General features: G+C 33.9%; 1 protein-coding gene across 1 annotated transcript; it reads right to left on the reverse strand.

Moving 5' to 3' along the window:
• Positions 1–928: 928 nt before the first annotated feature.
• nfkbie (nuclear factor of kappa light polypeptide gene enhancer in B-cells inhibitor, epsilon) lies at positions 929–13,130 on the reverse strand. Its single transcript, XM_042746329.1, has 6 exons — positions 12,598–13,130; positions 7,875–7,977; positions 5,012–5,222; positions 3,284–3,372; positions 2,955–3,203; positions 929–1,387 (listed from the first exon to the last, which is right to left on the reverse strand). The coding sequence occupies exons 1-6, from the start codon at positions 12,906–12,908 to the stop codon at positions 1,322–1,324; spliced, it is 1,029 nt and encodes a 342-aa protein (XP_042602263.1). The 5' UTR covers positions 12,909–13,130; the 3' UTR covers positions 929–1,321.
• Positions 13,131–14,629: the final 1,499 nt, after the last annotated feature.

A 14,629-nucleotide genomic window follows, 5' to 3' on the forward strand; every position in this document is an offset into this window, starting at 1 on the left:
AAAAAAAAAAAAAAATCCAAATTCTATTTTTAAATTGTTTTCTCGGCACTCCTGTGATTCCAAAATGTTAAATATTTTTTAAATGTTTTATAAATTTTACAAAATGTTGCAATATTGCACGTTCATTGTAACTTACTGTACTTCTTAAGGGATTTTAATATTATTACAAAATATATAAAATTAACATTTATTATAATTTATTAATGAAAATAAATTCATACTTTTTAATGTTTATAATATTTTGTATGGAGTATAACAAATATTAAAAATAAAACCGAAACCAAAAATATTTATAAGTATCAAATATTGTAAAAAAAAAATTGAGTTTGCAAAAAAAATAAAATTGCTATATTGCTATATTTAGTCACTAAATATGATGGCAATCACATGCTGTACAGGAAAGAAAGGAAATGAATATTAATTGACAAGAAAATATACATGTTTACATGAAATGGAAACGTGTTTTAACCCGTCTGAGATTATATGAATGGGACACATTATTGGTAAATTATGAGGAAGAGTGATGTGGCACATGATTGGAAACACACACACACACACACACACACACACACACACACACACACACACACACACACACACACACACACACACGGTTTCAATCCATACTGTTCTTTTTACAAATTTACCAGGAACTTGTTTTTGTGGCTTTTCCTGTATGTTCTGCTCATTGTTGTTTTCCCAGTTTCAATACTTATGAGAACTGCAGCACATTTCTCCTCATAAAAACACCAAAGCGTGAATCTGTCCCCAGCGTCTGTCTGTTTAAAACACTGAAAACCAAAACTTAAATGACATGTTTGTGAAGTAAACATCACAGTTGCTGGCAGATGTTCACAGTACCCAGATAATAAAAAAATAGTTCTCATAAAAAGCACTTGCATGCTTAACAGAAAGAATACGCTGCACGTAAATATTAAAACTACTTTTATTGACCCGTTTTTTTTTTTATGTTTTTCAGAAAACACATTTGCAAAGCAGTGTTTCATTTGCTCATCTTGTTTACACCAGCACTGTATTGCTACAAAACATCAAATAACGCTAATTATAAACCAGAATGCATTTGTGTTGTTTGACACGAAGGTTTTTCAACAGACTACATACAATACGAGTTACGTCCGCACGTCCCGACCACATCATGAGTGACTCGGAGCTGTTACTGCGGCACAACCAGCCCGATCTCCGCTGGACATAAATAGATGAGGTTACACGCAGACCTTTCCAAAAGCTGTACATCATTAAAACCAGAGTCCTGCAACTTCAGATCAGTTTTTCAAAGCTGAAGAACGTGCCGCTGGCCTGTTCAGGAGAAGCTCATGACAGTCCTGCCCATGATCTGAATGTCGTCGAAGGGGAACAAGGCCAAAATCTGCAAAAGCAAAAGGAGAAGCGGTGACCACATCATCCCATTTCTAATGCAGAGCTGACCGAGCGAATGCATTTACTGTATGCTGCTGTACAGTGCACAGGCTCAGTTAATGCTTTAATGTATTGGTTGCACATCATGCACACACTAATAATCAACACATAATCTATCACTCATTATGCAAGACATTATAAACAACATTATTAATATTTTTGCACTTTTATAGAATTCATTAATATTTTGTTTATTATTGTTTTATCTCTTTAACTTATATTTTTAGCTTTAATTTGATTCATTTTTGTTTTGTTCTTTGTCATTTTTATTAATATTTTTTATTCTGTTTAGCTTTCATTTATATTATTATTTAATTTATTTTTTTAATTAGTAATTAATAGTAATTTTCGTATTTAAACTTCAACTTTTTACTTCAAATAGTTTCTACAGTATTTTTGAACATGTTATGCAGTATTTTTAGATGCGTTATTATGTGCTTTTGCCATTTTTATTAGTTTTTGTTGTTTTTAAACATTTTCTTTAGCTTTATAAAATATGAATAATTTGAATAATTTAGCACTATTTAGTAATTTTAGTTATGAGTACTTTGGCACTTCTACTTTAGTTTGGTAAGGTTCATTTTTTAATATATTTGTAAAACTATTAAATGAAACATTGTATTGTAACACTGTACTTTTTAATGGAAATTATTGTTCGTTATAAAATGCAAATAATAATAGGATTAATATTTATTATAATTATTAATAATAAATGAATATTTCTTGATAACACTTGGGAAATTTAGTATTTAACATACCAAATGTTAAAATAAGTTTAAACATTGAAGTCTTTATAATAGTAGAATTCCAAATTAATAGGATTCATTTTAAAATATATACAAATATAATAAAGTTAATGTTATTATAGTAAAAAATATTTATTGATAATACTTAGAATATTTAGTATCAAGCACACAAAATATTACAAATAAAAACAAACATAAGAAAACTACGTTTATTCGGATACAAATTTAGTTTATTTTTTAAAATGTTATTTTTAGTCATTTAGTGTCTCATTAGAGAAGTAAAAAAAATATATACCTATATACAGTATATATACACAATACATAAAGGTCATATATATATATCATATATACACGTGTGTGTATACAGTTAATGCTGTATGTGTGTGTTTGTGTGTGTGTGTGAATGTATATACATATATACATATACATATATACATATATACATATATACATATACATATATACATATACATATATATATACATAATACATTATATTAATACATATATTATATACATATATACATATATTATATACACATATATACATATATATATATATATATATATATATATATATCTATATACACACACACACACACATTTTATTTCAGGCTTATTTCAATGATCAAAAACAGTTTTAGTTTTAATTAACAATAATAACAGCATTGATATAGGGCTGGTTGAGACTGAAAGAGGCACAATCTGCTGTCTGACTCTTTAACTTTTAAGCTTTTTTTGTCAGATAATAATGTAATTTGGTTCTCCTCACATCATCATTGCCGTCGGCTAGATCCAGGGCCGTCTCGTCCTCCATGTTCCTGATCATCTTGTCGGCTCCAGCCTGGCACAGGAGGTTGGCGATGGCGGCGTCCTGGCGGCCCACGGCCAGATGCAGCGCGGTGCAGCCGTTGAACATGGCCGCGTCTACATTGGCCCCTTTGTTGAGCAGCAGGTTCACCGCCGGCGCGTCGTGCAGCTCCACCGCCACGTGTAACGCCGTCTTCCCGCTCGTCCCCTCCTGAGGAGGAACCAGACAGACGCTTGGTCACGAGACTGAAGGCTTCCACTTCACACAACACATCAGCGGCAGCAGCTCACCTGGATGTTCAGATCCACTCCGCTCTTCATCAGCAGCCGCAGGAGACGATGATGCTTGTGCAGCACAGCCACGTGGAGACACGTCAGACCTGCAGAGCAACAGCACAGCCCATACTTTACACCTCCCTGGACCCAGTCTTAAGTAGCACAGGTATATTTGTAGCAATAGCCAACAATACATTGTATGGGTCAAAATTATATATTTTTCTTTTATGCCAAAAAGCATTAGTCTTAAGTAAAGATCATGTTCAATGAAGTGTAAATGTCCAACCATAAATAAATCAAAACTTCATTTTTGATTAGTAATATGCATTGCTAAAAACTTCATTTGAACAACTTTAAAGATGATTTTCTTAATATTTAGATTTTTTTTGCACCCTCAGATTCCAGATTTTTAAATAATTGTCCTGTTCTAACAAACCATACATCAACGGAAAGCTTATTTATTCAGCTTTCAGATGATAAATAAATACACTACACATTTTATGGATTACATGATTATATAATATATAATTTCTTGATTCTGCCTAATTCCTCATTTAATTTTCCTTTCTTAAAATCCAACTGTGTGTCATAACACTTAACATGGACTATATTCACAAAGGTCAAGTAAATAAATGTGCGAACCATGTTTCTGAGTGTTTTTATTTAACTTTTAGTCATTTCATTTAGTTTCTGTGGTGTTTTTGAGCATGTTGTTACGCAATTGCGAGGGTGTTAAGGATGTTTTCATCATTTTTCTATGCAGCTTTTTTTAAGTTACTACCATTATGTGCTTCTGCCATTTTTATTAGTTTCTGTAGGATACAGTCAGCCGTATAATTTTAGTTATATTGAGTGCTTTTGTACTCATGCAAATGAATAATCAAGACAATCCATCACTCATTATACAAGACAACATTAACAGCATTAGTATTATTTATATACAATTGTAGTATTAATATTTTATTAACTTATTTTTATATTTTCAGTTTTAATTTATTTAATTTTAGCAAATATTTGTTTTTTTTTATTTTATTTTCTTTTTAAATTTAATTTATTTAATTTTAGCAAATATGTGCTTTTATCAATTTTATTAGCTTTTTAAAATATATTTAGCTTATATATATATTTTTTTTTATTTTTTTTATTTTTTATCAACTCGCAAGCCCAGTTTGAAAAACCTTCTTGTAATGCAATGTTTAATGCATTTCATGACATTGCTATCCAAAAATGAAATGTATTTCTTCTCTATGTTTTTTTTATCAATACAGTAAAGTGATCATCTTGAAGTATTATAAAAAGCAGTCAGAATGCATTTCCTAAAATGAAACTGAATGATGATGACGTGATGAAACGCTGATACTGGAAGTTCATGACAACATGGAAAAACTCCAGGGCACTTTTTGCTGCCAACTTCCTTGTTCTGACACGACCGTTTCTGTTCACTCAAAAACCTCATGATCCAGTCAGAATCAACACAAGGGAAGAAACCAACGTCACAGAAGTGTGACTGCGTTTCTCAAGATGACTCTTCCCAATACACACGCCACAAAAACACAAAAATAGATTCTGTATGTTTATCTGTGCATGTTAGGCTACAGTGCGCTTCTGAGGGTGTTTTGAGCACGTTGCTACAACAAAACACAAGATTTGAGGAATCGGTCATGTCTGGAGCACAAACGCTACACACTCAGCGAGGCCCAGTACAGCGCTGTTCAGTTCACTGACGAACGTGATGACTCTCACCTCTCCAGTTCTGTGCTTCCAGCACGTAGGCGAGTTTGCTGGGCGAGGCGTTGTGGATCATCTCATTGGCACAATCCCAGAATCCGTGCTCACACGCCACATGGAGAGGGGTGTTTCCCTCCTGGTCCTGGAGCTCCAGCGAGACCCTCTTTTCTACAAGGCCCTTCACTACGGGGGGCTGGTTCAGGTACGTGGCCAGATGCAACGGCGTCTACAAATAGCAGAATTAAGTAAGCATCGGATAAAACGCTGTTATGTAGTGTCCTGGCTAATGACAAAAACACTGCACGCTCACATGAAAACAGATCTGATCCTGGACATATAGTGTTTTTCTGTAATGACAAAATACTAACAACTACTGATATATATATATATAAAAAAAAAAAATATATATAGATATATATATATATATATATATATGTATATATATATATATATATAAAATTATAATTGAAATAAATAAGTGTGTGTTTAAAATACATTAAAAAAATTATAATAAATAAAATATATGTATAAACAATTACAGAACAATGTGTGTGTATTTCATTATTTTTATAAATCATACTACTTAGATTAAAATCATCAGTTTATCATTAAGCTATATGCATGTTAAAATAATTAATTATATAATTATAATTATTTTAATATGTATACATTATGTATAAATTTGTATAATGTATTTTTTTTAACAATGAAATAATAAAAATGTGTGTGTATATATATAAATAATAAATAAGAGTTCATTTGCAAAATCAGATTTTTCAAAAATCATGTTCATGCTAAAAAAAAATACTGCTAACACAATATAACAAACATGATAAAAAAAAACATGATTTTTGAAAATTATAAAAAAAAAAGAGTTATCTGTTTTTGCAAATAAACTCTTCATATATAATAATATTTATTGTACATATTTTTATATTATATTAAGCTATATGTATACCAAAATAATATACATATTATTTTATACACACATATACATACATACATACATACACACACACACACACACAAAAGTTTATTTATTATCAAATATTTATTTTGTGTGTGTGTGTGTGTGTATGTATGTATATATATATATATATATATATATATATATATATATTTTTTATTTATTTTTTAATTAATATAAACCCAATCTGCCAAAAGCGTTCATGTGAACCAAAGTATGGTTTCATTTTTTAATGCAACCGGATATGTTGGGTTATGTGCAGTCTGGGGACGGTCCCCGTGTCTCAAATGCAAAGATTACAACCCCAAAGCTTCAGGGCATCTTGCTCGATCTGACAGTGCGCCTGTGTGGGTTAGCAAGAGCATTACACAGACCCTTGTGATTTAAATCACATCCAGGAAGGAGAATAAGAACTGGGGTTCATTTATTCCTAAGAAGAGGGACCATGCACAGGTTTACTCAATCTGGGAGTTACACACTGACTGTGTCAAAAGGAAACATGTGAGTAATATGTCCAATGGCCTGGCCTTAGTTGATTACGTGGCTTTTGGTAAAAGCGCAGCAGCACCAGTATTACTCACAGCTTTAAGTGCTGACTGTCAGATTTGCGCTCCGTTTTCTTTACACTCACACCCAAATGTGCTTTGAGACCGTCTGACCCAAATCTGACATCCTCTTATCTAATAAACCCAACTAACATCAAAAACAGTGTTTGCAAGCTTTTAGTTTTACTTCAATAATGTGACATTTTGGGCCTAAACAGGATATTTAATGCAGGAAGAGATTGTGTGATTTTTATCCATCAGGAATCGACTGGATGCCGGGGGTTTTCCCTTTCCAGAAAAGGAAAGTTGTTCTTTAGGTGGAGCAAGTTATTACATTTCATGAAAGATGACGACATTTTCTTTCTCTGAATAACACGTACTGGTGAATCACTGATGATAAACAGGGCTGATTTTGATTTCAAATTGACTGTAATCTAAGGCTAGACGAGTGAATCAGTGTTAATATTGACTACTAGAGAATTTTGAACAAGAAAGGTCACATTTTTGGATGAGATCCACAATGTCTAGTGATCCCACCCTTTTGACCAATGCATTTCTATCTTTCATGATTTCTGAGAAAATATATTAGAGCAGAGCACATTAAGAAACACTTGTGTTCCTATCCCAGCGAGATTGAGGCTGGAAATCACAGTTTGGACACTCAAATGCATGCATTTTTAGCAAAGAAAACCCCTTAATGTTTCTTTTTATTCAAAGCAAGAAAATTATCATGTTCTTTCCCCAAAAAATGATGTATTATGATGTGAAAAGTTACGCATGAGTCCATTCATCTAGCTACAGATATTCCAGAGGTGCATCACCACTTTCCACAGTGAATTTGTGAGTAATCATAATAATCATCTGTGGTTATTTTAGATATTACATCACACCTTGAATGGTTAACACAGCTTTAGAGGGTAATTCATTGATATTTCCATGACTGTGAATATTAATCAGTCTGTTGACTCGGCCACAGCTTCCTTTTACCAAAATGCCAACAAAAAAAAAAGTCAATAAATGGTTCATTTTGGTCTTCTAACTATAACAATCACACTTATAGTCTGCGTAGGGGGTTTCTTCAGAAAGCCCCTCGTCTGTTGTCACCGGATAAACCCCAAATTTCAAAATAACAATTGAAAGCGAGGCTGTCAAACGAGTGTAATAAACCACCATCATTCTTTGATTCGCACTCAGGGAGTTTCCCTCAAAGGGGAAACAAAAATAACCAAAATCATTACAACAGCTTTTCTATTCCTTCAGGGTCTTATTCATGAAACACGAGCAGAACGGGTTTCTGTAGAAATCGCTTACCAATCCACTGAATGCAACAGAATTTGTTACGCAATTGAGATTCCTGACAAGATACCTGATACAAGTTGTTCTGAATATCCATCAGATCTGGAGGAAACAGGTCGATCAGTTGACGTGCAAAACATTCCTCTTCGTGGATTATGGCCAGATGGAGAATCCTAGAAAACACAGACACACCAACAAACAAAAAAAAAAGTCGCTGGTTAAAAGCTGAAGCAGAGCCAACGGTTAGGGGAAGGAACTATCAAGCAAACCGCAGTCTAAAAGCAGCACATTTCATAATGTGTGATGGAAAAAATAGGGCGAACGATACTGAGAAATATGCCACACAAAAGTGTATTCAGCCATTGCGCAACACTGGAACTTTTGTGCATTATAAAAGCATTCGTATCAGCGATCGTCTTGCTATCGAACGATAAAAACCCTTCAGAGGGAGCTGCTTTGGTTACTAAAACCCTACCAAAATGACAGCGCAGCTGATTTAAAACACAGATGAGATGTGAAGACACCAAAATGGAAATGTTGCAAATGAAGCGAGGGATTTGCAGTTGAGTGAATCTCAAGAAAACACGTCCAGGTCACATTTCATCCTAAAAAAAGAATAATAATAAAAATTGCATTTTGCATAAGGAAAATAAGGAAGTTTTTCAACAACACATAATCAAGTGTCCTAAAAATAGATTTTGTTTTCTTTATGCAAAATATACTTTCTCTTTTCTTGACTAAAATATGACCCAGACATGTTTTTTGCTGGTTGCATGAAACAAATCCATTCGCTCTCAGATGAGTCACAGACAGGTCCAGTAAATGATGCATGCAGGAACATTAATTGATCTTTTTTTCCCATCCTCCTCCTGCTGCCGTGTTTCCTCGCAGGTGTGTGATTTCTCGGCTTCTTTCCCCACACGCGATAACCTTGTCTTCACTTTTACTGTAAGCCAGAAGGAAGCAGGTAGAAGCGAGTGGTTTCAGCATGAACATAATGTGAGAGCAACTTCAGTCTCATCAATCTGATTGTGGTAAATCGTTCGTGAATCATATAGTTTCGCTGCATATGAAATTAACAGATTCAGTTCCCCAAAAAAAACTAAAATTCGGCCATCATTTATTCCACCTAGTGACCTTGTTTTGTGAAACACCAAAGGAGAGAGTTTGAAGAGTGTTCACGCTGTTCTTTTCCCACACAGTGAAAGTGGATGGGGACTGGGGCCGTTCTGTATAGTGCATATGTGCACAATATTTGAATAAATATTGAAGTTACTAAACACTAGCAATGCATAGCTGTGTAATGCTGTGTCTACAACATATCCAGTGACCTTCGCTAATTATTAATATTGGAAGTCTGGACAAAAAGATTTCAAACCTGGAAGACTTTGGTCATATTTATTAATGTTTCTTCATAAAATATAGGGATTCCCAAGGTTTTTGGCATTTTTATGATTTCTTTAATTATTAGCGTTTCATGAAAACCCTGCTGTAATGTAACATTTAATGCATTTCATGATATTGGTAAAGGAAATATTTTTTTCTCTCTTTTCTAGGGATGCAACGATTCACTCAACTAACGATTCGATTCACGATTTTTAACAAAATGAGATTTAAGGCAAAGTATAAATTAAATGTGTCCTTTTATTATTGCTTGGACAAAATGCTGCACGATTCTTTGTGAAATTGAAATATAGCACAATAATATACTATATACTATATAATATATTGTCCTCATTTGTAAGTCACTTTGGATAAAAGCGTCTGCTAAATAACAAAATTTAAATATAATGTAAATAACAAAACTAAATAGAAATTTTAAAACAAGCCCCAAATCAAATAAATAACACAAATAAAATAAACCTCTTCATATAAACAAAATAAGGCTTTGTCTGTGCTCTTTCCATTTAAAATGAGGGTCAACCACTGCATTTTAATCATGATCCAAACAAAGACGCTGCATACATGCAACATGAGCAGTTTTTAATCTAAATTAGATTGTATCATTTCGAAATTTGAAGCAAAAACAGAATGGTTTGACTTCAGTTTTGTGAATCTATACATAAAAAAACATCTGCATGAAACAGAAACAGCAGACGAGCTGACCGAGACGCAGATTCACTCTCTGCCAGCAGGTGGAGCTTAAAGCGTTTCCTTGGTTACCGCTGTAAACAAAGCAGCGCTGCACTTATGAACTTTAATATGCATTATACAGAGGCAAGAGGAAAATAAAAAAAATACCATCTAAACTTTTCTAAAGACAATAAAGTTCCCCTCAGACATACATTCATATAAACTCCTACCCCTAATTAAATAGCAATTTGTTTAGCATCGCAACCGATTTGAATCGTCACATATTTGAATCAATTTACAACCGGTTCGTGGTTAATCATTACATCCCTACTCTTTTCTTTGTTTTTTTACACAATAGTACACAATAATCACATTCAATTATATGCGATAAATGCGTTAGCAATCTAAAAGTAGTCATACTACATCCCTAATGTCCAATCCAGATCATATTCATCATGTAATTTCTAATCTACAATTTGTAAGTAATCTGCCCTGCTTGTAATGCAACAGGAATGTAGAGCTATGTTAATTATCATTCAGATAGTTCAAATATTACTCAAAGACATCATTTTAGTTCCATTTATATGGGCCTTATTTATGAGAGTCCACCATGAAAACATGCACTATGAGGAACTTAAAGTTATTTTGATAAAAACTCTTGGAACTAATTGTAAATGGTTTGTTTTTTGGTGAACTACTCCTCAAAAGTTTCCTTAGTATATCTGCTCTTCCGGGGTGCCTGGGGATTTCTTTAGAAGCATCTTCTCCACTCTGATGACATTCAGGGAAAAGACAAAGGAGTTTTTTTCTTGCAACAGCAACAAAAGCAGGCCAAAGGTAAATCTTAGCAGGTCACTATAAGATTCAAGATGAATCAAAATGCGAGGTGTTCTCAAAATAACAACCGTATTTACATCCTGGTTTGAATGCAGAAATGAAAGCAGGTTGACATTAACCAAGCCGTGTGTATGTGCCCACTTGTGCGGTGAATGTTTGCGTTTGTTTTTGAACATATACGTTACAGGTTGAACCACGATCTGGTGTAAAGGTCACAGCTTGCATAAACATGTTTCTGACACGTGTTTTTGGGGTAAATAACTATTAAAAGCACACGAATACAGTATGTATTTATAACAAAGGCCTTGCACTTTCCAAAAAGCTGCCATCACAACGTGCTCTCTGACCCAACGAGGGGAATTCCACTGCTTGTCTGCATACTTCTGCTTTCTTCTTCTCATGCGCCATAAACGGCAGATCCAGTTTCTAGACGTCTGTTAACTGACTGTAGTGTTTAAACAGAAAAGCCTGCTACTGTAATCAAAACTTCATCGGTCACATGAGAATGTGTCACTCAACAAACTAAAACAGGCTGTAAAATTCATCAACTTGGACCATTTTTTATGTTAGTTTCTTGTCTACCAATAGTTGACCATTTTTGAAAAGAATAATCCATTTTAATTGTTTTACTTAATTTACTCAAATGAATGTGCATTTAAAATTGAGCTCCTTCATTTGTTTGCACTTGCACTTCAAAATTAATAAAGTGCATTGTAAGTTATTATTCAAAGCCATCATTATTTAAAGTTATATGGGTCTCAATTATGAAAACTCATACTACAGACTTCATCGTTTCGCTCATCCAGTTAAACTTTTTACACTGAATGCCAGATTCCCAAAGACTCCCTATCCTCTCTGTTTGACAACATAACGTGTTAAATGAACATTTAATGCCTTGCAAAACAAAATCTAGGTTATTAAGTGTGAGTAAAGGGTTGAAGCAATATCCTGCACACTTTCTGAACACCACTCATCTCCATGCCATCTATAAATCCATCAGCCGAGCATTTTAAGCTGCAGAGAGTAAGTTTTGTTTGAATATGAATTTAAGCACATTAAAAATGAGTTCCTGGATTAAAATTACACTATAAAAGAAGACACTAAAGAAGGCTGCTAGCTAACTTATTTTATCCCCTGTTATGAATTAACATACATCACATTTAGACACTTTTAAGAACGCACACTTTCTTTCTTTGTCTGCATTTAGACATTTTGGCTATGGCACCTAAATCATTGCATTGTTTTGGATTAAAGTAAGCAAGATACAAATATAGGCCTATCTGCAACCCCTTTGAGCTTGATTATGTTCACAATACACGTTTTAAAGTGCCTTATTGCTTTTATAAAATAAATGCATTTTATTTTTAAATACTAAAAATACACTTTTTCAGTTCAAGTTCAAGTTCCATTCTTCCGCTAGAAAATATAGTCCCTGGCATAACGGAAATGTTGCAATGAAATCAAAACATTAATCAAATAGGGGCTACATTAAAATGGTGAAGGGTACATTTATTTCACTTAATTATTTTTAGCACTTATTAACGAAACACCTGTGACAGAATCACTGTGCAGCGCCTAAACTATTAACTTGACACCCTAAAAATGCCTTTCAAAAAGTGTTAACTTTAACTTGTTTCCTTAATATTTTACAATTTTAAATTATATTATTTATCATGCATAAGCCATTTTAGAATAAAGCATCTAGAACGTGTTGTATAATGTTACTCCGCGGCGCGCGTGTCTATGAACAGCCTCGAGTCGGGATCTTATTGCGCGTTAATTAAACTCACAAATAGCCAATATTTTGACATCAAACACACATTTGAGCTGCACTCAGGTCATGCATGGGAACTTATCAATGAAGGGGAGTTTTATAAACGTACGTGTCTCCATCTTCTGTAACAGTGGTTAAGAAATTGACTTCCTCTTCAGTGTATTCACAGTCTGACGCTCTTTCACATTCAGAAATGCTGCATTTCTCGATAAAATCCCCCAAACTGTCCACGGTCAACGACGTAGAGACGTAAGCAGAGTCCAGTCTCTCATCTGTAACACAGTTTTTATCTTTATCCTCAGAGCTGACTGAAATCCCGTCCTGTTCTCTGGGTATCGATTTGTACGAGTCGATTCCGGAGTCAATCCGACTTTCGTCGAAATCGAGTTTGCCTTGTTTCTCGTCGCCGCTTCGCGACATTTCGAAGCTTCGATGCGTATCGTCAGTATATAAATGTAGCGATGTAAAAACGCAAAATCACCGTGACATTATGACACCAGAGACATTCGCTTTTGTTTCTCATCCCACCACCGGTGACTCCGCTGCCCGCTTTTTAAAGTCAGGTTGAGCTAAAGTGCGCGAGCCGAACTCAGAGTTAATGAAACTGCTGTGAAGCTGCTGGCGGTAATGTGAAGCGCACCGGAGGCGGAGTCAAGGCGGCTTTCAATCCGGCTAAAGTGGGAATTCCCCACAGGGAGTGGCAAACCCACATCATTACCATCCAATCCAAACACAGCCTGACAACCCCATGGACTCTCCTGAAAGACCTCAACTACAGACCTGTTCTCAGTTTTGGACTCCCAACAGCTTCCTAAAACCACCTGTGACTTGACCCGACATGCTTTACAAAGTCCTTCATCTAAACCCCAAAATGCAACACAAAACTTCAGTCTGGACATTTATGGGTTTCCCAAGATTGCATGCACATGTCGACAGAATCACATGAAATTCATCAAATTTATGTGATTGTGGAAAAAATAATAAATATACACTGGATAGCCTATTCAACTAACCATAAAAATGTCTTTATACAATGCTAAATATCTCATGACGCATTTTTAGATAGGCTAATTGAGATTTATAAGAATAAAAATGCCCCAAAACTTTTAAAAATGTATTCTTTGAGACTAATTTAGGCATGCATCCCCTGTCGTGAATGTGTTTGTCTGACAAAAATAAAACAATAGTTTGAAACTATAGACTAACTATTCTTTTTGTTGGTGTTACTTACCACCATTATATAGGCTACTACTAACAACTTGTTTTGAATGTCTAAACGACGTACAAGCATTCGTTACACATGCTCATACATAAACAGATTTTGTAATTTATCTTCAATGCTGTCGTTACCAACAATAACAAAAGGTGGCGCTGTAGCCCATCTTTAAATTCTGTATCATGCGTGGTAGCTCACTGATGGAGTCATTATAGCACTAATGATCTGACAGATATCGACAAAATGATATAATATAATACTGGACAGAAGACTTTCATTAGGCTTATGTCATCTGAAACGAACAGGTCATATAGTGACAATCACGTTTTTAAAATAAGGTGGTACCACACATTCTTTACAGTCGATATTTGTGCAGAACAGTAAAGATAAGACTGGAAGAGACCGTGTTGCCAGTTGATTATGACGTCAGACCCTTAATTGTGACGTCAGAAAGAGCAAAGCATTGTTTAAGATTGGAATGATTGACAACACCGTTTTCTTGATTTTAATAAAAAGAATAAATTATGTTAAATATATATTATTTTATATAAAAATAAAATTAAATGGTCAGAATTAGACTTTTTATGTTCTATTTTTGTGATGAATGGGAACATGCAAATTAGGTATTATTAATAGGCTGATATTCTGCTGAAAATACAAATATAATGTCTTTTTTTAAATAAAATAATTGTATTTTGATTTAAAAAAAAAGAATGAAAGAAATTAGAAAATGTATAGCTTATATGAATAAATTATAAAATAACCATGTGCAGAATTTGTTGTTTTTTTATTCTAAGTATGATCCATTTTATGGTGATAAACAGGAACTTGCAAAATATTGTGCTGAAAAATACAAGCAAAATGTAGGCTATGCTTTTGATACATTTTTATTTTAACTGGCTAAAATTATTTTATTTTGATAAAA

The sequence above is a fragment of the Cyprinus carpio genome, chromosome B20 (assembly GCF_018340385.1).
Source record: "Cyprinus carpio isolate SPL01 chromosome B20, ASM1834038v1, whole genome shotgun sequence".
NCBI lineage: Eukaryota > Metazoa > Chordata > Actinopteri > Cypriniformes > Cyprinidae > Cyprinus > Cyprinus carpio.

Bases quoted from the DNA above. Each gene is read 5' to 3' on its own strand.
- nfkbie (XM_042746329.1), bottom strand. From the start codon at position 12,908: ATGTCGCGAAGCGGCGACGAGAAACAAGGCAAACTCGATTTCGACGAA. The intron at 7,978-12,597 runs GTACGTTTATAA...TGTGTTTTCTAG, and splicing joins GTTACAGAAGATGGAGACAC to GATTCTCCATCTGGCCATAA. The intron at 3,204-3,283 runs GTGAGCTGCTGC...GTTCCTCCTCAG, and splicing joins GAGTGGATCTGAACATCCAG to GAGGGGACGAGCGGGAAGAC.